Source organism: Myxine glutinosa, chromosome 1 (genome assembly GCF_964187855.1).
Source record: "Myxine glutinosa chromosome 1, kmMyxGlut1.1, whole genome shotgun sequence".
Classification (NCBI taxonomy): Eukaryota; Metazoa; Chordata; class Myxini; order Myxiniformes; family Myxinidae; genus Myxine; species Myxine glutinosa.
The window spans coordinates 337,770,160-337,793,754 of NC_136261.1; the positions used below are offsets into that span (position 1 = coordinate 337,770,160).

At 46.3% G+C, this 23,595-nt stretch overlaps 2 protein-coding genes across 3 annotated transcripts in view; one reads left to right on the top strand and one right to left on the bottom strand.

The window, feature by feature from the left end:
• LOC137412517 (nucleobindin-2) overlaps positions 1-23,595 on the bottom strand; it is a 104,836-nt gene that overhangs the window by 79,418 nt on the left and 1,823 nt on the right. The window contains exon 2 of one of the 2 annotated variants that reach the window (XM_078769813.1): positions 22,031-22,157. The exons of the other annotated variant lie outside the window; for it this stretch is intronic. Coding sequence (XP_078625939.1) covers positions 22,031-22,056 — 26 coding nt within the window. The 5' untranslated portion in view covers positions 22,057-22,157. The remainder of the gene's footprint in view (positions 1-22,030; positions 22,158-23,595) is intronic. 2 annotated transcript variants of the gene reach the window in all.
• Positions 12,068-13,458, top strand: LOC144889825 (uncharacterized). The gene is made up of 2 exons (XM_078771029.1): positions 12,068-12,253; positions 12,392-13,458. The coding sequence occupies exons 1-2, from the start codon at positions 12,098-12,100 to the stop codon at positions 13,238-13,240; spliced, it is 1,005 nt and encodes a 334-aa protein (XP_078627155.1). The 5' UTR covers positions 12,068-12,097; the 3' UTR covers positions 13,241-13,458.

Genomic DNA, 23,595 nt, shown 5'->3' on the forward strand with positions numbered 1-23,595 from the left:
GCAGAGGGTGCAAGAGCCAAGACAGGGCAGAGGGTGACTGCACTCGTCAACAAATGCCTTTTTGATCATGAGCAGCTTTAAGGTGTCAAGGATGAAATTGGTCTTGCAGATAAATCCCCAGATCCTGTGGGGGATATCAAGTGAGCAGTAGCCAGATCTGCAATAAATTGTGACATGTACAATCATAACTAATCCAGAAATGACCCAATTTTTTTTTCTTTTAACGAATTGCAATTAAGCCATATACTGCATACAGGTTAGATGGTGACAAGACACAGGAGCTTTAGAAACTGCATCTTTGAGAAACATTTTTGCCCTGAAATATGTGATCAGACTAACTAGGCTGTCTATTAAGAAAAACAAGCGTTACGCTTAGGTCCCCCGTCGTTGAAGTAATTCGAGTTGACAAAGTGGAAGACGCATGGTGGCCATCTTGGATTTTGACATGGCGACCCAATTTTCAATAGCATTCTCCCTTATGCGAAGATACACCCACACACCAGATTATAAGCTAGTAGTGCGTTTATTTTTCAAGATATTTCGCTCACAAGGTTCCGACATATATATGGTGGCGGCCATCTTGGATTTTGACGTGGCCACCCAATTTTCAATAGCGTTCTTCCTTATGCCTAGATACACCAACACACCAGATTAGAAGTTGGTACTTCGCTTATTTTTCAAAATATTCCGCTCACAAGGTTCAGACATACATGGTGGCGGCCATCTTCGATTTTGACGTGGGTTGCACCAAATTAGAATTCGGCCCTTCGCTTACGCACGCACGCTCGCACGCATGGACGCACGCATGGACGCACGCACGCACGGACGCAGGGGAAAACCATAGTCCCCCTTTCGCTCCGTGGTGCGACGGGGGACGAAAATGCACCAAAAGATATTTGAGTGTTTCCACAGAGCAAGAAATAAATAAATATTCAACAACAACAACAACATGCATTTTAAAGGCCATTTTCCCTACTAGAGCGGGGGTTAGCCTTGCGGTCCCTATGACAATCTTCTCCATTTTGCCCTATTTTCTGCAGCTCTCCTTGTTAACCCCCTTGCCCGCATTTTTTCTTCCACCATCTTTAGCCAAGTCTTTCTCGGTCTTCCCCGTCCTCTACTTCCTTCTACATTCATTTCCATCACTCTTCTCAACCAGTCACTTTCATCCTTCCTCAACACATGACCAAACCATCTCAACCTGTTCCTCTTCACAGCATCAATCACAGGCTCTATTCCCATCATCTTTCGCAATTCATCATTTGTCTTCCTCTCTCTCAACGATACTCCGCACATTCGTCGAACCATTTGCATTTCCACCCTTTCCAACCTACGTTGCTGCTCTACGTTCATTACCCATGTCTCGCTCCAATAAATCATAACACTTCTCACACATGCAGCATACACCTTTCCCTTCAGCTTCAACGACACTCCCTTCATCATCAGCACGCCACTCGGTTCCAGAAACTTCTTCCATGCACATCTCACTCCAGCAACCATTGCCGAGTCTGATCCACCTTCTCCATTCAGCATGTCTCCGAGGTAGCAAAATGTTTTCACACCTTCCAGCTTCACGCCGTCTCCAAGATCCAACTCAACATTTCCTCCATCTGCAGCTCCCTCTGTGCACACCTTACATTTGAATGTAGCTGCCACACTGGTTAATGACCCTCTCAGACCACTACATTTTTGATGAACCCACTCAGCGCACATTGTACATTGAATGGAGTTCACTCCAACACCCTTCCTACACACAGCACAGTGTGTTATATAACAGTGTATAACAGTGTATAACAGTGTTAACAGTGTATAACAGTGTTATATAACAGTGCACAGCACAGTGTATAAATAAATTAATAAATTTAACAAAAAAAAAATTCACATGAGAAACAGCAAGCTAGTTGTGGAAGTCTAGTTTATTGTTCGAGTTTATTGTTCATAAATTATGATGCTATTGTTATTGCATGCTATTGTTAATCAATTGTTGATTTTGGGGAGATTGATACTTGCATTGTGAAAGACAAAACTACTGTTTCAACTTTTATATGTGTCATTCTGTTTGGCAATGAAGCCTTCTATGACGACAATACAGTAACAACTCTTCGAGTTATAGTTCACCTTGAATGACTAATACAATGTGGATGGGTAATACAAAAATGCATAATGAAGAAGAATTAAAATAAAGACCGAGCAAGGAAACTATTTGAATTCGTAAACCAGGGGGTCCCAATGGTTTTATTCTTGACAAACCAAAATATTAAATATTTAGGCAAAAGCTTTTCTTTTTCACCACATTTATTTAATTGTTTTCCCCGCTGGCATTCAGTGCTCATGACATTTGAATTGCTGACATCAGAGAACAGGAGTTTCTTTGTTTAGTTTTGTTTGATCACTTTTCAAGTTGGCAAACAGGATTATTTGAATTTGAGCAAATCACTTACAAATCCGGAACTTGTAGATTCAGAGAACACGGAAATCGCGCTTCGATTTAACTCATACCTACTTCTAGAACAGTTTATGCGGCATTCCATTAAAAGGGAATAATTTTACATTCACTGCGAATGTGCACATGCCAAAAAAGTGCATAAAGCATTCTCCTATTGATATACAGTGTCGAGGCTTGTGGAGAAGCTAGAACCTATGAGTTACGATTTCAGACAAATATCTGACCAAATGCAGATACGTGAAAATAGATTTGAGTGATAAAGTATTTTAAGGTAAACAGCGTTACGGAATCCACATAATAGCCCGTACTGCTTGTTGCCGAATCAATGCTCCCCTCTATGGGCTGAAGCTCCAGCATCACATCTGTCTCTCATAGGTTCTGTGGATTCTATAGCTTTCCAATTTTTTGAGAATCTCTCGTGTCATAAAGCCCAGATCGGTGGAGTGTTGCAGTGATGGTTGTCCTTCTGGAAGTTTCTCCCATCTCCACACAGGATCTCTGGAGCTCAGCCAGAGTGACCATCGGGTTCTTGGTCACCTCTCTTACCAAGGCCCTTCTCCCTCGATTGCTCAGTTTGGCCAGGCGGCCAGCTCTAGGAAGAGTCCTGGTTGTTCCAAACTTCTTCCATTTAAGAATTATGGAGGCCACTGTGCTCTTGGGAACCTTCAATGCAGCAGAATTTTTTTTTGTAGGCTTCCCCAGATCTGTGCCTCGACACAATCCTGCCTCTGAGCTCTGCAGGCAGTTCCTTTGACCTCATGGCTTGGTTTTTGCTCTGATATGCATTGCCAGCTGTGAGACCTTATATAGACAAGTGTGTGCCTTTCCAAATCATGTCCAATCAATTGAATTTACCACAGGTGGACTCCAATCAAGGTGTAGAAACATCTCAAAGATGATCAAGAGAAATGGGAGGCACCTGAGCTAAATTTCAAGTGTCATAGCAAAGGGTATGAATACTTATTTAAATGTGATATTTCAGTTTTTTCTTTTTAATAAATTTGCAAAACTTTCTAAAATCCTGTTTTCTCTTTGTCATTATGGGGTATTGAGTGTAGATTGATGAGGGAAAAAATGAATTTAAACGATTTCAGCATAAGGCTGCAACGTAACAAAATGTGAAAAAAGTGAAGGGGTCTGAATACTATCTGAATGCACTGTAGCCGAAGTATTAGGGCTGTTCCTCTCACAGGGCAGGCAAATTGTGGCCTCACCATTATCGACCATCCATTGCACACCATTCCTTCATCTGCATTTTGTACTCTGACCCTCCCCAGCAATTCCAGAATACATGCATTCTTCCAGTAACCCTTTCCTTTTTTTTTATACAAAGTCAAGGCTCATGGAAGAGCTGGAGAGCACAGAACGAATCAGGATGCAACAACACAAAAGGAACAACAGAAAGAAAGGGAGAAAACACCAACAGCATAGCAGAGCTGAGGGACAAAATAAACAGAGCTGGACAAACAAGGAATGCGGGTAAAGATAAGGCATAGGGGAGAATGCAGTGGGTGGACACGATGGATAAAAAAGCAAGTTCTCATGTTGGGGGTGTGGGGAGGGGGGGGGGGGTGGGACTGGTTTAATGAGGGTAGGCAAGATCATGGTTTTGGATGGGGGATGATCTGAGATTGTGGTGAACAGGTGTCTTGAAGACCTGATGGAAGAATGAGATGGAAGACAACGTGGGAGTTGGTTCCACAGGCAGCAAGAAAGAGGAACAAATGAGTGCAAATAAGCGTCGATTTTGGATTCTGGGAGTTTCAACAGAAGGGGGTTTCTGGTGGACCTGCAAAAAACCTGTGAGGGATAAAGCATGGAGAGGGCATAGCATGCAAGACCAGAAAGCAGGCAGAAGAAGATAGATAGATAGGTAGAACTAGGTCTGAGATGGCAAAGTGATAGGCCCATGGACGCAGCTCCATCATATGAGATTCCAATGATCTTGAAGGCCTTCCTTTGCACAGTGTCGAGGCTGAGTTGGTGTGAGGCAGGGGCGAAAGCCCAGAGGGGAGAGCAGTACTCCATCAAGCTGTGGATGCCACACATATGCCAAGGAAGAACTTTGCATGACACACATGGAGGTAAAATTTGAAATATGGTTTGCCCAAGAAAAAAACATGGCTGAGAGTGAGACACAAGTGTTTGATTTAATGAACTTCTTCGAGATGATTGTTAAGAAAAGAGATAGGAGTGTTTGCGAGACAGTCCTTTAGGAGAGGGAGAGGGAGAGTGGGATTTGTCAGGATCGAAAGACATATTGCAAGTGTTTGACCAGCTTGTGATTTTGTCAAAGTCTGAGGAGAGGGAAGAGTCTGCTGCCTGCCTGTCTGAAGGATGTCACGGCAGAAGGTGGAGTCATCAGCCAAGACAAAGAGCATTTTCCGGAGAGTTGGATAGATTGTTGATGAAGATAAGGAATAGGACTGGGCCTACAGCAATGCATGTGGGCACTTAACAAGGTGCCACCAAGTTTTTGGGGAAGGAGACAAGTTCAGTCGTAAGATCGAACAGATGTTGTTTACTGGCTCTGATGAGTGTAGCCACACACTTGTTGCAGGCTTTGTGGAATGACCTGAGGTCGTCTTCGGTCGGATACACCTTCCAGGAGGAGAAGGCAAGTCGTTTCAAGGCAACTGCCTCACCACAGGATTCAGTGTACCATGGACCGGAGGATGGGTATGATGACTGAAGACTAGATGGGATTAATCTGTGCATAAGGGAGAGCAGGTTTCTGTAGAAGAATCCCCACCCGAGTTAATATTGTTGCGGATATGAGGACTGTATATTTTTTTGATGGTGTGAATTATTATTATTGTTTATTCTGCGCCTCCTGCCTCCGGAGCTGTGTAAAGGTCAAAGGGCATCCCATAATTAGTCCATAAAGCATCCACACCACAGCCAATCAATCATAGAATACCCCTGTTCAATAGTTATATCTTATTATGTGTTTTTAGGGTAAGGCTGTGTCTCCCATTAATTGAAATACTCCATTGCACCAGTGAAAGAGATAGATTCCCTTCATTCCCACTCCCAACACTTCCATTCCCCCCTTTTCGTCAATTGCAATTCGCATTGCCAACTGCATGTTGGGCGGTTTTCCCTTCATCCGCCATTGACCACGAGGCAGGGTTGGGGAAGAAAGGCGGGTCCCCACCTCGTCATAGAGGGGAGGAGTGAGTCAGCCCCACTCAACCAACCACGAACAAGGGGTTGGACTTGGAGAGGGGGTGGAGAGAAACATCGAGGAGGTTCGCGAAGGTTGAGGGGTGGGGCCTATATAACCCGCAGGCAGGGCGTGTCCAAGGCAGAGGAGCTTTTACCGGCAGACGAAAGGGAGCCCAAGCCGTTGAGACGAGAGGAGGTCCAAGGGGAGTTGAGCTTTGACGACAGAGAGACGAGAAGAAGTCCAGGGTTGAACTGCAGCTCGAGCCACCGAAACTGCACTCACTGCAGCTCGAGCCACCGAAACTGCACTCACTGCAGCTCGAGCCACCGAAACTGCACTTGCTGCAGCTCGAGCCACTGAAACTGCATTTGCTGCAGCTGGAGCCGCCGAAACTGCAGCCACAGCAGCGTGAGGCCTGGACGGCAGTTTGGAGCAGGGCCGCGAAGGAGCGGCGGCTGCCCACGAGTCGATCAGCTGCAGAACTAGTTGGACCTCCCTATCCCGCCAGCCATCCACCAGCCACCCACCTGCCATCCCTATCATCATTCCCCGTGTAAGTGTGCTCGTAGTCTGTCCTTTGTCTTGTCCCTGGGTAGTAACAATAAGTCTGTATAAGCTAGTATTTTCACTGTGTCACCTGCGTCTCATGTGCTTGTAAATAAACGTGACTGCTGTCTTTTTGCTTATGTGTATGAATAGTAAATAAATTTAGTAGTATTTCCAAACCTTTCTTTGCCTTCGTCTTCCTTCTCTTTCGGTCGCTTTAGAGTTTTCCCGATTGAATATCTGTGGTGCGATCTGGTCAACGTTGGGGGAGTCGGGCCAATTGGGGATCCTGTAACAGTCGCGGTTGGACCATCCGCTCGGCCCAAAGTAACATCTAAACCGCGACTGTAACAATTGGTGTCGAGGAGTGAGATCCGAGGCCCGAACCAAATTTTTAAAACGTGTAGGAAAAAATTTTTTGGGTCAAAATTACGAGCTGCCGAAATTTTGTTTTATAAAACCCGAATTTTGAGATCGCGCCATGGACAATCAAGGCGATCGGATGTCGGTGGGGGAGATAGATGGGTTAGGGGTAACCCAGGACTTAGGGGAAGAAGTAGAGGAGAACATGGGCAATATGGTTGAGGGAGTTTCAGACGCACAAAATGGCGTCCTCGCGCACGTGGGTGTAGTGGCACCAAATTTTGCCGCGCCCTTTGTACCAACGGTGGAAGACATGCAATTATTTATGGCTGAAATTGAAGCCCTAATGGACAAGAATAGTGAGCGATTGGAGGGCCAAATGGGGGTAATGAGGGACGAAGCGAGGGCTCAGAGTGAGCAATTGGGGGTAATGAGGGACGAAGCGAGGGCTCGGAGTGAGCAATTGGGGGCAATGAGGGACGAAGCGAGGAGTACCGGTGAGGGGTTAGACAAGAAATTTGGGAAGTTAGACAATCATTTTGAGGGGTTAGACAAGAAATTTGGGAAGTTAGACAATAATTTTGAGGGGTTAGACAACGGGATAAAAGAGGTGAAAAATGGGTTAATGGGGTTAGAAAATAGGATGGAAGACAAATTGCGGGAAATAGGGGAGCAATCCACCCGGGAAATCGAACAGATGGGGAACCAGATAGAGGAGGTGAAAATCGGGTTAGAAACCAAACTGGATGCTCAGAGGGATGAATTGGGACAGATGAGGGTGGCATCTACAAAAGAGAGGGAGGAGATGAAAGAGGAGATACGACGAGGTGTAAGTGAGGAGGTCTCGGGGGTACGCGAGGAGGTAAAGCGAGGCGAAAAGCGTATAGAGAAAGAGGTGAGAAATAATACGGCGAGGTTACAAGGGGGAATAGAAGATCTGACGGAGGAGGTGGAACAGCTGACAGAGGGACAAGCGGAGTTAGTGGAGCAGGTTCAAAGGAACACTGCGGTACTAGGAGGGTTAAAGGCGACACAAAAGGAAATTAAAAATGACTTAATAGCGACACAGAGGCAATGTCAGATGGTACGTGAGGGACTGACAATGAGGTTGGACGAGGTGACAGAGGTAATGGAGACAAAGGACCGGCAGGTGAGGATGCACATAGAGACGGTCACGGTAGCCTTAGAGGACGAACTTGAGGAGACGCACCGGGAAATAAAAGAGGTGAAGCAAAAATTAGAGGAAGTGGAAGAAGAGGTGAGTGAAATTAAGAAGGGACGGACGGAAACTAAGAGGGAGATAAAGGAGGAAGTCATGGAATATGTACAAGGTCGGTGCTCAACTCATGATGTGCTGCTCACTAACCAAATAAAGAGTTTGCAGGTGGCAAAAGAGGTGCGGAGACGAGGTGCCAAGGTGAGTGGCGAAATATTCGGAAATGTACATGATGTGAGGAAAGCTTCAGTCGGCTTGGGGATTGGTTTGGATCCGGGTGTTCGTGAAAGGCCGTTGGTGAAGTGTGTGACAGGTCAGGTGTGTGAAAAAAGAGGTGTGCGAGAATGTCCGACCATGGGGTGTGTGAGGAAAAAGTGCGCGCCGACCAGTGAGTGTGCTGTCGAGAGTGAGTCGGTCGTAGCGCGTGTGCGAGGGGGTACATGGAAGCGCGGTGTGGTAAGTGTTACGGAGGAAGTAACGAAAGAGTGTGCGCAAGAGGATGCGCGAGAAAGGTGTGTAACGGACAGGTGCATGGGGAAAGAGTGCGCTGTCAAGAGTAAGGGGGAATGCACGCCTGTGGTGAGTGTTACAGAGGATGTAACGAGAAAGTGTACGCCTGTGGTGAGTGTTACAGAGGATGTAACGGGAGAGTGTGCGCAAGAGTGTGCGCGAGAAAGGTGTGTAACGGACGGGTGCATGAGGAAAGAGTGTGCTGTCGAGAGTAAGGGTGAGTGCGCTGTCAAGAATGGAGGTGAAAGTAGTGAGAGTGACACGGAGCGTGAGTTGGTTGTGACAGGTGAGCGAGGATGTACACCTGGAATGGAAGGATGCACACCTGGAATGGTAGAGCGTGTGTGGGAATGCACACTTGAGTTGGTCGTGAGGCACGTGGTTGGGTGTGCGAGTGAAAGCACACCTGTGATTGTCACAGAGGAGGTGACCGAGGAAGGGGCGCGAAGAGGTGTGTTGGTGAGGTGTGCGAACAACGAATGTGTGCCAAAGTGTTCGGTGGTCAGGTGTGTGACCAAGTCTGTGAGCGGGATGAGTGTACCGAGGTGTGTAAGGAAAGGTACGAGGAGCATGGGAACAGCTGGAGGTATGAGCAAGAAAGGGGTAGCGTATGCGTGTAAGCATGCAGGTGAGGCATCGACGGTAACCGGGTTAGCGGTGAGAGCGACTTTTAGCCGAATCGGGCCCTCGGTGCGTGCCGGGCTTCGCGTGCCGCGAGAACCAGCGGGGATCCGAGCCACGGCGGGTTCGAAAGGACCGCCGTACGCGATCCACGCTGTGCCTCGCTTGGAACGGCCGCGTCCGGGCTCCACTAGGCAGAGCGGGCAGCCCGATAGGAAGGGTCGTCATGGCGACCACCTTTTATTGAGACGTTCCGGCAGGTCGAGATCGGGCAATTGGATGGCTCCGCGCCGAGGTGGTGCGTGGGATCTCGGCACGGGTAAGCCCCCGTCCCTGCACCGAGTGCCGGACGCATCCAGCCGCCGGCACCAAAGAACCCGCGTTCATTGCTCGGCTGTACGAAGCCGGGCTGTAGACGTGAATTGGCGCACCGAGAGGATCTAATAAGTAGACGGGTGATGAGGTTAGTGTTTTGGACCCAAAATTAGAAAAAGGCAAAATTTGATGATTGGTACGGTGATTGGCAGATGATTGGCAAAATTTTTGATTGGCTGAAATTTGGTGTGCCAAATTGATAGTAGGACCTCCCCGATGTGGTGGGATGGCAACTCTGTCATCCCTCACGGAGGGGGGCAAAGGAGCACTAGATTATGGGGTGTATGGCAGTGAAAACTAGCCCGGGTGGGTTAGGATATTGTGTGTAGGGATCTAGCGAAGATGACATGAGGTAACGTTAAGGTTAGTTAGTGACAAGGATACCTGTAGAGGGGACGCAGGTAGATTAGAGTGGATGATAATGACGAGGGAGCGCAATAGTTTAAAGGGACGACTGGGAAGCGCAAGTTTCAGAGGGGAGTAGTTAGATGAGATGATGCCGTGTGTTTGAGGATTGAACAGGTGTGATTGCACAGGTGTGCAACTGAACAGGTGGATGGAGCAGTGTATGAGGGAGTAGTGGTGATTGCGTGTTGTGCTGACCCAATGGTCCAGGAAGAGGAGGAGGGTGCAGGTGGCACCAGGTGTGAGTGCACAGGTGTGCAACAACAGGTATGGAGAATGGTAGTGTGGAATAAAAGGAGTATTGGAATGGATGGTTGTGGAGTGAGTATGGTGGAAACAATGGAGTGGAGTGGATGGTGCGAAGGTGTGAATGGGGGAAGAGTGGACCCCCATCACGGATACCCGGGGCGGGTAGTGTAAGTGTTAGGTAGAGGGTATTAGTCTAGTAGGAAGATTAGGTCCCCCTGCACCCCCTGGAGATATACTTCTAATCAGTGTTTCTAGATTGGAAAAAATGTGTAGAAAATGACTAGCTATGGCCCCAAGCTGAAAAAATGTCCCACATACCATTTTTATGCAAATTACTGCTGCCATTATCAAAAAAACGATTTTTGACATATCTCAGCCAATATTGCAGATAATTGAAAAATGAAGGTGTCTAGACCCATGTTTTGAAGGGCATAGATCATGATAGAACTATTCATAACATGATTACATGTGTCTATGGTATACTAGTATGCATATTAATGCTGTAATTACAAAATAATCAGTTTTACAAATGATAAGGATACGTTAATACTGCAGATAACTTAACATGGTACATAAGGGGTCTAAACCCAGGTATTTTCAAGGTTAAATGTCAACAAGATGCTCCTGAGTCTTGCATAGGGGCGGGACATTGGCAGTAACATTGGTACCACTCAACTTTTCTTCCCACCATTGACTTTGTATTGCGAGAGATTTTCACTTGCTTATTTAAAGGTTTCTCACCCAGCCCACGTAAAATCTACCAACTCCTGCTGTTAACTCCCAAACATATTTTTTTATGTTATCCAATCACAGTGCAGAAATGACAGACTAGAGATCCAAATTAGTGCTGCTATAGCTGCCATTTTACATTTCCATCCATGTAACATGCGCGCTCGCGCGCTCGTATCAATTGGTAATGTCGCGCGCTCGTATCAATTGGTAACGTTGATGTTATTGAATACCTCAGTTGAAAGTTCAGTCTTCCATTCCATCTGTGTGTTGTTCTTGGTATTCATCCTCCAATCTAGCCAGGTAAGATGCTAACTATAATGTTACTCACACTCTTGACTTCAGTTTCTGCATGAAATCATAAACAGGCAGAATAACAGCTGAGCCAGCTAGCACCATGTTAGCTAACGTTAAAGCTAGCCTCATCTATGTACAGTATGTTCCTAATGTCGGTGTAACTTAAACTTTTGTTAATGCCAAACATGAGACATATCTGTTGACTTCTGTATATGAATTGAACCAGAAAGAGGCACGACAGCTGAGCTAGCTACAGTAACTTAGCACAATGTTTCATTGGCCTAGATAGCTAACGTTAGTGTGGAAGAATTTAGATGTTTTAGCTATTAGCACTTTTGATGCCACTAAACATGGTTTAGTCAGCTAAAAAGTACCCTAGTGTAGAACATGACTCAGAACCTCTGTTACCTCACTGAAAACTCAGAGCCTCCTTTCACAGGCACTTTTAACATCATTCGTGATTTCTTATTTGTCATTTAACAGTGATGGTAGACATCGACAGCAAGCATGCCCAAAAGAAAACGGAGTGTAGAACCTGCAGCCCAAAGCTCTCCTCCTACATGCATCCTTCATGTACCATCCATGTCTGATCATGGGGATTTCACGCCCCTCCGTAAAATTAAAGGATCTGCTTCAGAAAAACTGCAACTGCTTCAAAAGATCCGGGATAGACGTCTCAACCAACCGCATGACTCCCCATGTCGTATGCAATCAGTATGTGATCAGATCCCGGCAACTCTTCCTGATGACCTAGAAAGAGTAGGATATCACAGCAAGTGTTATAAGCACTTTGTCCGCCACTTTCATCGTCTGGGAGATGATACAGAACCAGGGCCATCAACCTCATCATGGCATCACTCTCCTCGTAAACCAGGAGGTTCTGCTGAACCCATCTTCCCGCCAGAGTGTATATTTTGTGAGAAAGTTGAGACCAAAGATGCTCATCGCAATACTGAGAGGCCTACAACCTTCCCATCCTTTAAAAACAAAGAAAATGCATGGGAGCAAATCGAAACACGGGCTGAGAAAATGGGTCTCTATCGACTCCATCGAAAGGTGAAAAACAAAGACCTCTTTGCATGTGAGGCCAAACACCATCCGTCATGTTTTAAAGCTTTCCGCACAGATCATTCTGGCTGGACCAGCAACCAGGAAGCCATATGACTTCAAAATGTTCCTTGCAAATGACGACAACAAAAAGCAGATGTGCCAGCTTCTTCTGAAAGTGTGGAGTGGACAAGAGGCAGCTACCAGGCTGGAGAGAACAGAGATGGCTGTGCTGATCATGGAGGGGAAGGCCCACCAACTTGCCTCAACGAATGGCAAGGTAAAATTGAAAGCCCTTCGTGAATGGCGATTCAATTTGTAATTTTTCCTGAAAAAAAGGTGATTACCTGTGATGTTTGTCTAGATCTGAAACTGGCAGTGACTGGTGATTGAAATGCGGTGCCTTTTTGTGTTTCAGGTCGAGGTACGTGAACTCCCCACGATCTACAGCAACCAGGAAGAGACTGATACCAGGGTGGTTCTGTACCTCCATCATGCTGCTACCATCGGATACAAGAACGCTGTAGTCAGAACACCGGACACAGACATCCTCCTGATCCTGCTCCACCATGCCCACAACATCAAGCTGACGGTGTACCTGGATACAGGGTCAGGGAAGCATCGCCAACTTGTCAACGTCTCTGAGCTGGCAGAATCCCTGGGAGAGGACTACTGTGCCACTCTCCTGGGGTACTATGTGTTCAGCGGAGAAGACTGCACCAGTGCCTTCAAAGGGAAGGGAAAAGTCGGGCCCTTGAAAAAGCTGGAGAAGAATCCCAGGTTTCACAGGGCATTCGGTGAACTGGGTGACAACTGGGATGCCAACCCTGAGGTGGAGAGGCAGTTAGAAAAATTCACCTGTGTGATGTACGGCCAGAGTCGCGAGTCATCAGTGGACATTGTCCGTGCCAAGCTGCTACGAAAAATGGTGGGAGAGGACAAGACCCTCACATCCAAGTCCAAGGTTGATCTGGCTCGCCTTCCTCCATGCCAGTCTGCCCTGAAGCCGCACATCCAGCGTGTGAACCACCGCGTAGCATTGTACAAAAGAGCCGATCAACCTATCATCGAAAAGCCAAAACCTTATGAGGAGCAAGGATGGATAAGGACTGATGAAGGACTGTTGAAACCAATGTGGTCCAGTGGTCCCATCCTACCAACCTCACTGGTGGATCTTCTGAACACAGGAGAGCACGAAGAGGAGGAGGAAGAGGAAGGAGAAGAAGAGTTTGACTCTGACGATTTCGATGAAAATGATGATGACTGACTCAGTGTAGAATCACTAATGCTAATGATGTTTATCTAAAACAAGCAAGAGAAGAGTGGTCACATTGAGTGCTAGGACTATTTTGACAGTTGTAATATTTAGAAAAATAAAACTTTGTGTTAACGTCTGTGTAGACGGACCTTAATATGAGTCTATTATTTCGTAAAACTGTGATTATTTTGTAAATAAAGCACTAATTAGCATACTAGCAAACCATAGACACAGGTGATCTTGTTATGAATAGTTCTATCATGATCTACACCCGTCAAAACATGAGTCTAGACACCTTATTTTTTCAATTATCTGCAATATTGGCTGAGATATGTCAAAAATCGTTTTTTTGATAATGGCAGCAGTAATTTGCATAAAAATGGTATGTGGGACATTTTTTCAGCTTGGGGCCATAGCTAGTCATTTTCTACACATTTTTTCCAATCTAGAAACACTGATTAGAAGTATATCTCCGGGGGGTGCAGGGGGACCTAGTCTTCCTACTAGACTATATAGGTAAATTGTGGTTGGATATTGGCATCTGTGGTGCGGGTGGAAGAATGGTATTTGGATGGGTGCATTAGTGTTGTGGAAATGGCTGGGCGTGTAGCCTGTTAGTGTGTGTAGTTGGTTGGGCGCTCCACCACTGTGAGGATGTCGGCCAGGTGAGGCCGCAGGTGGGCTCTGGGAGCCAGTAGTAGTTGTTGTGGATGGGGCCCGAGTATCCGGAGGACGGACCCGGGTAGCCCAGTGCCAGAGGGCACCGAGTGGGGTGACAGAGCCAGGAGGGGCTTTCCCCAGTTAGTTAGGTTAGGGTGAGGAGCTAGGTAAGCTCGGGTGGCAACTGCAGTGGTGGAGGTGTGCAGGTGGGTAGACCTGCTGGGAGAGCTACACGTCGCAGCCCAGAAATTGTGCGAGGGCACCGGGAGATGAATCGGGGGAGTGAGACCCCAAATTGAGAAGCACCACAGTTTGGTCAATGGGAATTGGTTTTTAGAACCCATAGTGTAAGTTGGCCAATGGATTGGCAGGGAGAGACCCCGGGTAGTGTAAAGTGGGTTAAGGTCATTTAGAGGATAGTTAGGATTGGAGTCTCCTCGCACCATCTGCATCCACTCACCTGAGGTAACAGGTACTCCACACCATGCCACGTTTAATTATTTTTGATGCAAATGTTTTGGATTGTGAGACGCATCATGACGTGGGTGTGACATTGTGCTTTGTTGTTCAATCTCTTCCTCCTTATGAGGATTGATGACGAATTGGGTGATGGCAAATTTTGGATAGAGGGATTGTGGTGACGAATTTGGTATAGAGGAAATATGGGGGGACGTGACAGTAGCGACGGATTGGTAATGTGTAGATTTTGTACATATGGGGTAAGGGCAAGGGTAGTGTAGGTGACAGGGGGGTGACGTACGGTAGGGACGAGCTTTCTCACTTCGCCCTCCGTACGCATTTCGCCTTGCATTGCCTTGTTTGATGTGTACCCTTGTGACCTTACCCCTCGCTCATTTCTCTTGTCCCCCTTTTGTCTCCCACATGACCTGTGCGCTATGGGGCACCGAGGGGAGCGTGCGTGAGTCGGCCATTGTGCGCCCGGAACTCTCAGAACCAGCTGTCTGCATCGATGCACCACATTATGGACCACATGTCTGTGGCCGAGCACCACTTATGGACCCCATGGGTTGGGGCATGGCCCCTCTGCTGGAACCGGCCATGAGGGCCCGAAATCTTGCTGGCGGACCTTGGCCACAGGGCACCGATGCCCCACAGGTGAACCACACGTAGTCGGCCCTGTGGGCCATAAATAAAGAAAATAAAATGGACACGTTGGGCACACTTTATTGCAAATAGGCCGCAAGTAAGAAAATGAAAGAAAGACAACATCTGGAAGAACAAATAATAATAACCAGCAGAGGGAGCCGAAGAGCAAGAGACACCTGCAGGGTTAGGGGTTGTTGATTTTATTTTTATTGAACATGCATTGAACACTGATGAACTATGGTGACTGCACCGATTGGTGCTTAAGGGTGCTTGTATTGGTGCGTTTTTAGGTGCTTTCATGGTGCATTGATGCAGAGCAGACTGTCTCCCCCCCAGAAAGAACAATCACAGGTCCTGGGTTAGTCTTGTAAATAAAAGCAGAGTCATTGTAAATAATGCTCCCCACCGTAAATGTATAGTTTGAGAACAATTCCGTAATTCGGTTAACTGTGGGCGTAAGTCTGTTAGGCAGGGTGCAATGGAGCAGCGGGACACATTTATTTATGTTTTAAAACTGTCGCACTCAGGGTCAGGTTAAAAGTAGAGGGAACTACACCTACGTGTCACACTAAATAAAAGTTGTAGGCCCGGAACGTGCCTAAGAGGAAGAGGGTGCAGTGTTGCGGATATGAGGACTGTATATTTTTTTGATGGTGTGAATTATTATTATTGTTTATTCTGCGCCTCCTGCCTCTGGAGCTGTGTAAAGGTCAAAGGGCATCCCATAATTAGTCCATAAAGCATCCACACCACAGCCAATCATAGAATACCCCTGTTCAATAGTTATATCTTATTATGTGTTTTTAGGGTAAGGCTGTGTCTCCCATTAATTGAAATACTCCATTGCACCAGTGAAAGAGATAGATTCCCTTCATTCCCACTCCCAACACTTCCATTCCCCCCTTTTCGTCAATTGCAATTCGCATTGCCAACTGCATGTTGGGCGGTTTTCCCTTCATCCGCCATTGACCACGAGGCAGGGTTGGGGAAGAAAGGCGGGTCCCCACCTCGTCATAGAGGGGAGGAGTGAGTCAGCCCCACTCAACCAACCACGAACAAGGGGTTGGACTTGGAGAGGGGGTGGAGAGAAACATCGAGGAGGTTCGCGAAGGTTGAGGGGTGGGGCCTATATAACCCGCAGGCAGGGCGTGTCCAAGGCAGAGGAGCTTTTACCGGCAGACGAAAGGGAGCCCAAGCCGTTGAGACAAGAGGAGGTCCAAGGGGAGTTGAGCTTTGACGACAGAGAGACGAGAAGAAGTCCAGGGTTGAACTGCAGCTCGAGCCACCGAAACTGCACTCACTGCAGCCCGAGCCACCAAAACTGCACTTGCTGCAGCTCGAGCCACTGAAACTGCATTTGCTGCAGCTGGAGCCACCGAAACTGCAGCCACAGCAGCGTGAGGCCTGGACGGCAGTTTGGAGCAGGGCCGCGAAGGAGCGGCGGCTGCCCACGAGTCGATCAGCTGCAGAACTAGTTGGACCTCCCTATCCCGCCAGCCATCCACCAGCCACCCACCTGCCATCCCTATCATCATTCCCCGTGTAAGTGTGCTCGTAGTCTGTCCTTTGTCTTGTCCCTGGGTAGTAACAATAAGTCTGTATAAGCTAGTATTTTCACTGTGTCACCTGCGTCTCATGTGCTTGTAAATAAACGTGACTGCTGTCTTTTTGCTTATGTGTATGAATAGTAAATAAATTTAGTAGTATTTCCAAACCTTTCTTTGCCTTCGTCTTCCTTCTCTTTCGGTCGCTTTAGAGTTTTCCCGATTGAATATCTGTGGTGCGATCTGGTCAACGTTGGGGGAGTCGGGCCAATTGGGGATCCTGTAACGGTCGCGGTTGGACCATCCACTCGGCCCAAAGTAACATCTAAACCGCGACTGTAACAATATAATGGGTGGTAGATATAGGAGACCATTCCTGAAGTGAGATGGCCGCTCGCAGTCCCTGCCAGTTTGCCTGAGTGAACCGCCAGACTCGCCGGCACTGAGGCTGTTCTCTGAGATTAGCTATAGAGATGTTGTCGTTCACAAGTTGACCTAGAAAGATGACCTCCTAGGTAAACTTTCAAAATCCAGGCTGACTGCACACCCCAGGGCATTTATTCCTCACTTCTCCCCCTCTATGGAACCACCGTCTAGAGGCTGTTCTGTCTCTGTTCCTTCCAGGATTTCAACCAAGCAGTGCATCGCCATCTCGTGTCATCTCCAATTCAGACCCATGATCTTTATTCACCCCCATTAACCTTTCTTCACCCAACCAACTTGTTTGCTCATTTCAGTGTTTCCTCCGCTCTTTTCCTGTTTGTTAATTCCCTTAATGTTTGTCCCACTGTCAGTTGTACCTTGCTCTTCCATGAACCTTGCTCCGGTATAAAAGATTCCCTTGTTGATGAATCAAGGTAAATGAAATCACAGCTATGCATATTGATGAGATGTTAAATGGATATGAGAATATACGCCGATTATAGATTGAGCTACAATTGGCTTGGACATGGAGAATTCACTTTACACGATAGCTTCAGCTAGAAAGAATTTGCTCCCAGATATTTGCCAAACTTTTCTTTCTGAGTCAATTGGGTTCAAATTCCGTACTTAGCAAATTTTGCAAACATTAGCGGAACCTGTCGGTGTACATCTAATATATAAAGAAGATCATCATATTAAGATATGCAATTTGGTAAGATATGCAACTCAATACATTCAGTCGATACTTAAATACATTCAGTCGATACTTGTCCAATATCAACCAAACTTTACAGGACTAAGGGTGACACGACGAATGATAAAGTGACTTAATTTTCCTACCTCCCCAAAGGGGTTTTCAGTCTTGGATGAAATCTGCATTAAGGTGTATATCCGTGTTAAGAAAGCTAATCGTGGCATTTTCCCGTTTTCGCACTTCCAGTAACAAAAGTATTGTTGCGGTTTTGAGAAGCCCTCACTTGTAAATACTTGTAAATAATAACTCTTGTAAATATCCCATCATTTAATAAGGTCGCACCCATAGTTAGTCCATAAGCAACACGTAGGACACCATAGGACTTTCAGTTATTTCCTTAGTCTGTGTTTAGTTAAGGCTGTGTTCCCAATAGTTGAATCTGCGTTGCATTAATCAAATAAGATAGGCCCCATTTCGCTCATTTTGCACTCTCTCTCTCCAAATTGTATTACGCGCCTCTGCCAGCCGCAGCCGCCTCAGCGTTCGCTCCAAACGCCATTACGCACGCGGTCAAGCTTGGAGAAGAAGGGGGCGGTGCGCCAATAACGAGGCGTGGCCCTGTCAACGTTCCGTCAAGGGCGGAGCCGGTGAGCCCTCGCTACCCAATCAGGGCTGAGGTGAGCTCACTGGTGGGCATGGTTTGAGAGTGCGCGGCTTGATTTCTAAGCGGACTATATAAGCGCAAGCGCGGCACCTTTTCACGGAGAGAGGAGAGGAGAGGAGAGGGAGAGAGAGAGAGATGGCACACATATTACGTACGCCGCATCCCAGTCCCCCGATATATCTATAAGGTCCGGTCGCGCGCCAACGACAAGCAAAGCTGCCTGCCATTCTTCGCCGCGGACCCGGAGCCTGGAACCATCAGCTTGGACCTTCTCCTCCTACCACTACCATCCCGTGTGAGCCTGTCTGTTTGTCTTGGGGTTGTAAGTAAGACTGTTTAGATAAGCTTGCCCTGTGTCCTTTTGCTCTTGTATATTCCTTTCGGTTCTTCTTTTGGGTTTTTGTACATAATTAATAAACCCACTCTTTGTTCTTCTTATTTTCTGGGTTTTCTCTTATTCGATCGTTTGCGTCCTTTCTTTCAATTGAGTACCTGTGGCATGATAGGAACCGCTCAGGATCGGGTTTAGTTTTATTGTTAATGGCCCAAGTCGCGGCTCGCTTCGCTCGGCGTATCCATTAACGCTGCGGCTCGGGTGGGAGTTATCTCCTCGCTTACGGCCGGTGGTAGTACTTAGGTAATAAGACTAATTGGGCTTACAACCCTACTTACCACCAACCGGAAGTGATGTCATAGCTTCCAGGATTGGGGGACGGCCAGCTTACAAGACAAGGGGACTAACCCCCCATTGATAAGGGGAGAGCCGACCCCCGAATCCACAACAGTATTAACACTAATGATAATAGCATAATATTAATACTAATAATATCTGCTCTCCCCAAGGGGTTTTTCCTCCTTGGACAAATTCTGTGTTAACGTGAATAAATGGCTTATCATGCCATTCCATGGGACTAGCCTACCAGAGGTAAACAAAATATTATAAGAAACAAACACGCATGATTACCTTTTAAAGTTACTACTGCTGTTTAATATGAAACTGAAAGAAATCTGGAGGAATCCCAACATCCTTGTGGCATTATATATGCTTATCTCATCCACCACAGACTAAGGTACCAGAGCTTAGATCTACTGCAATCTATATACCCAAACAATATAGTAACATGATCCTTCCTGCAGCTTCCGTACGATGTGCGTGTACTCGTATATAAAGAATTGTTAACTCGAAACATATAGAATAAATGAGTGTCTCAATGCAATCTCTTTGCTTCCACTGTCACAGACAGCTTAGAGACTTAAAGTACTTCAAAAAAATTCAATACATTATTTGCTAACTAGTATCCCCACCCACGTCATACTATCCTGTTCAACTAAAGTATCAAATAAGCCCAGCTACGCTGTGAGAATTTAGGTCTCGTTTTGTTAGTTTATGCATTCAGATCCTGCAGGAACCAGTGCAACCAAACTGTGCATGCTCTTTTATCTCGAGGATGGTCGAGAGCTTTGTCTGGATTAAAAAAAAATTGACCCCAGATAACACCAGATAATTGTCATTCAGGTCTCGATTGGGTCTTGTGCTTATACACTGCCTGGGTTTTTTTTTTCCTGGGAGCAATAGTGTAATAATATATGTATTGTGAAGATGGTATGTTGAGGTTGTTGTGATTTATTGTCAACAGCACAAATTTAATCATCAGTGTTTATGCATACTCCTGTTATTACAAAGATTGCTTTACACAGGTTATTACAACACCTTCGTATTCAGGCCTCGAGTGAGAATGTTGCTTCTACACTGCCTGCATTTTTCCCGGTAGCGTTCGAGCAATATGTATTGTGAAGACCGTATGTTGAGGTTGTAGTGATATGTCATCAACAACACAAATTTAATTATTACTAGTACACCCGTTCCCTATGGGGGCAGGAGGAAGGGTCATTGCTCTCTGGGGTATTTCGATTACAGTACATCTAGGTTTGGGCCTCGAGAACATCGGGGTGTGTTCAATTACCAAGTCTCTTGTGGAGAGCTCGCCAAGTGTCTTAACCATTCAAGCAAGTACCTCATTCAAAACCATTGATAATTAATGAATGACTGGCTTGGCAAGCATCTAGCTAGAGTTTTCTCCCTTTCAGTCTCATGTTAAACAGCAGTAGCGACTGTTTCAAAAGGTAATCATACATGTTTGGGTTTTATATTTTTTCTTTTGGTAGGGATGCTCCCACAAAACGCCATGATAGGCTGTTTATACACGTTCACGCGGTGTTTGTTCAAGGAGGAAACACCCCTTCGGGAGGGAGGATATAATTAGTATTGACATTGTTTTGTAATAACATTAATATTATGCTATTATATTTAGTGTTGTCGTTACTTTTGTCATTAGAAGCGGCCTTGGAAAAATGCCACAATAAAGCTATCTTAATACGGATATACACCTTCACACGCAATCCCGTTGGCGGGGAAAACCACCTTTGGGGAGGGCGCAAAGGAGTTAAATTGGACCTCTCAAGTTTGTTTGTGATTGGATAAGTAACCATTGAAGGTATCGTGGTCAAAAACCCAGTCAGACAGAAACAGACAGGCACCAAATTGCGTATTTTATACGATAGCGTTTCACGTGTGCCTGTTACTTAAAGTGATTGATTTACACAGGTTTATTATAATACCACCGTGTTCAGGCATTGAGCGAGTATGTTGCTTATACACTGCCTGGGTTTTTCCCGGGAGCGATCGAGTAATACGTATTGTGAAGATCGTATTTCGTGATTTGTTGTCAACACAAATTTAATAATCATAGTGCTTATTGAATTAATAATTCATTACTAAATTAAATTAAAATTAAATAGCATTAATAACTTAAATTTAATAATCCCGGTGTGTACCCCGGTTTAGAATAGGTACACCGTATCCCTGCGTGTCGTAAGAGGCGACTAAAAGGGTTGGCGTCAGGAAGGGCATCCAGCCAGAAAAACATTGCCTCAAAAAGAGAACCATGACAATTACAACTACATATGGGCAGGGTACAGCACGAAGTACCCCATGGGGAACCCCACTCCCTCTTGTCAAAACTCAAGGTGGGGAACCCGATCGAAGCAAGGGTGGAAATCACTCCATTTATGATGATGAAACGTCTGATGCCCAAAGTGGAGAACGGTTTCTGAGGTTTGGGACATGGAATGTAGGGACAATGACAGGGAGATCAGGAGAAGTGGTGGAAGTATTGGTCAGAAGAAGAGTGGACATATGTTGCGTGCAAGAGACAAGATGGAAGGGAAGTGGTGTGAGAATGGTGAAGGGTAGGCAGCGACAGAAATACAAGTTTGTGTGGCAAGGGTGCACGGAGGGCGTGCATGGCGTTGGTGTCCTGTTTTCTGAGGAGTTTGTAGACAGTGTGGTGAGTGTGACTAGAGTGAGTGATAGGTTGATGATGGTGAAAATGATAATTGGAAAGCTCTTGGTGAACGTCATCTCGGGATATGCTCCGCAGGTTGGTCGGAGCGATGAAGAGGACAAGTTCTGGTGTGCAATAGAGAAGCTGATGGAAAATGTGAAAGATGAGGAAGTTGTTGTGGTAAGAGGAGACCTAAATGGACATGTGGGAAGGAGTATGGACGGTTTTGACTGAGTTCATGGGGGTTACGGATATGGTGAGAGAAATGGAGAAGGTGAACGGATTTTGGAGTTTGCTGATGGAGCCGATTTGTTGATTTGTAATACTCAGTTCCAGAAAGAGGATAATAAGCATGTTACATACACGTCAGATGGGTCGACGACAACCATTGACGACCTGATGGTGCGGTGCGTAGGCGAGATAGGCGGCACCTCCGGGACACAAAGGTGATCCCGGGGGAGGAGGCTGTTTCACAGCACTACTTGGTTGTCTGCAACACAAGGGTGAAAGGTGCGAGGAGAGCTCGGCGGGTGAAGTACGAACCGAGAATGAAGGTGTGGAGGTTGAAAGAGGTGACAGTTAGGGAGGCATTAAAAGAGAGGCTGAGTAGGGTAGAGGATGATGTGGTCGAGCTTGAAAGTGGTTGGATGTCAATGAAAGATAGTCTGTTGGGAGCCGTTGTTGAGGTATGTGGATGGACAAAAGGACCACCGAGGCACTCGGAAACATGGTGGTGGGATGATGAAGTTCGAAAGAGGATTGACGAGAAGAGGAAGAAGTTCAAGGAGTGGCAGAAGGCGAATGGTACGGGGGCAGAAAAAGCAGAGCATGAAAGTTATAAGGCAGCCAAGAAGGCTGCAAAGAAAGAGGTAGCAAAGGCGCAGGAGGCATGGAGGAAAATGTTCGGAGAACGCTTGGATTCAGAAGAGGGTCAGAGAGCGGTATTCAGGATTGCAAAGCAGATAGCAAAAGAGAGGTGTGATGTTATGGGAGTGAGTTGCTTGAAGGATGAAGTGGGACAAATCGTTGTGGACCCAGATGGAATTAAAGGAAGATGGAAGAGATGTATGGAAATGCTGTTGAATGCAGAGAATGAATGGGATGGCAACATAGAGAGTAACCCAGTTTTAGGACCGACAGAGAAGATAACTGAGAAGGAAGTTGAGGAAGCGATAAAAGCAATGAAGAGTAGAAAAGCGGGAGGGCCGAAGGGAGTTGTGGGAGATATGTTGAAGGCAGCAGGAAGTTGGGGTGTGAAGAGTATGACAGAGATCTGTAATCTGGTGGTGAAAGAAGGCCGCATTCCAGTGGATTGGGAACTGAGTACCCTCGTCCCTCTATACAAGGGGAAAGGTGACTCTCTGGACTGTGGCTCGTATCGAGCGATAAAGTTATTGGAGCATGGAATGAAGGTATTGGAAAGGGTGTTGGAGAGGAGGATAATGAAGAAAGTTAAGATTGATGAAATTCAGTTTGGATTTATGCCAGGAAGAGGAACGACAGACATGCTTTTTATTGTAAGGCATTTGCAGGAGAAGCACATGGAGAAGTAGGAAGAAGTTGTTTCTTGGGTTTGTTGATCTGGAGAAAGCATTCGATAGGGTTCCATGCGAAGTAGTGACATGGGCATTGAGGAAGTTAGGAGTGGATGAATGGTTGATCAGAGTAGTGATGGCAATGTACAAAAGAGCGCACACAGCTGCAAGGACGAAGGACGGGAACAGTGGTGAGTTTGAGGTCAAGGTGGGAGGGCATCAGGGGTCGGTACTAAGTCCACTACTATTTGTAGCTGTGATGGAGGTGCTATCTCAGAACGTAAAGGAGGGTTTACCGTGGGAGTTGTTGTATGCAGATGATCTGGTGTTGAATGCGGAAAGTATGGATGGACTGAAGGAAAATATGAACAAGTGGAAGGAATGTATGGAGAC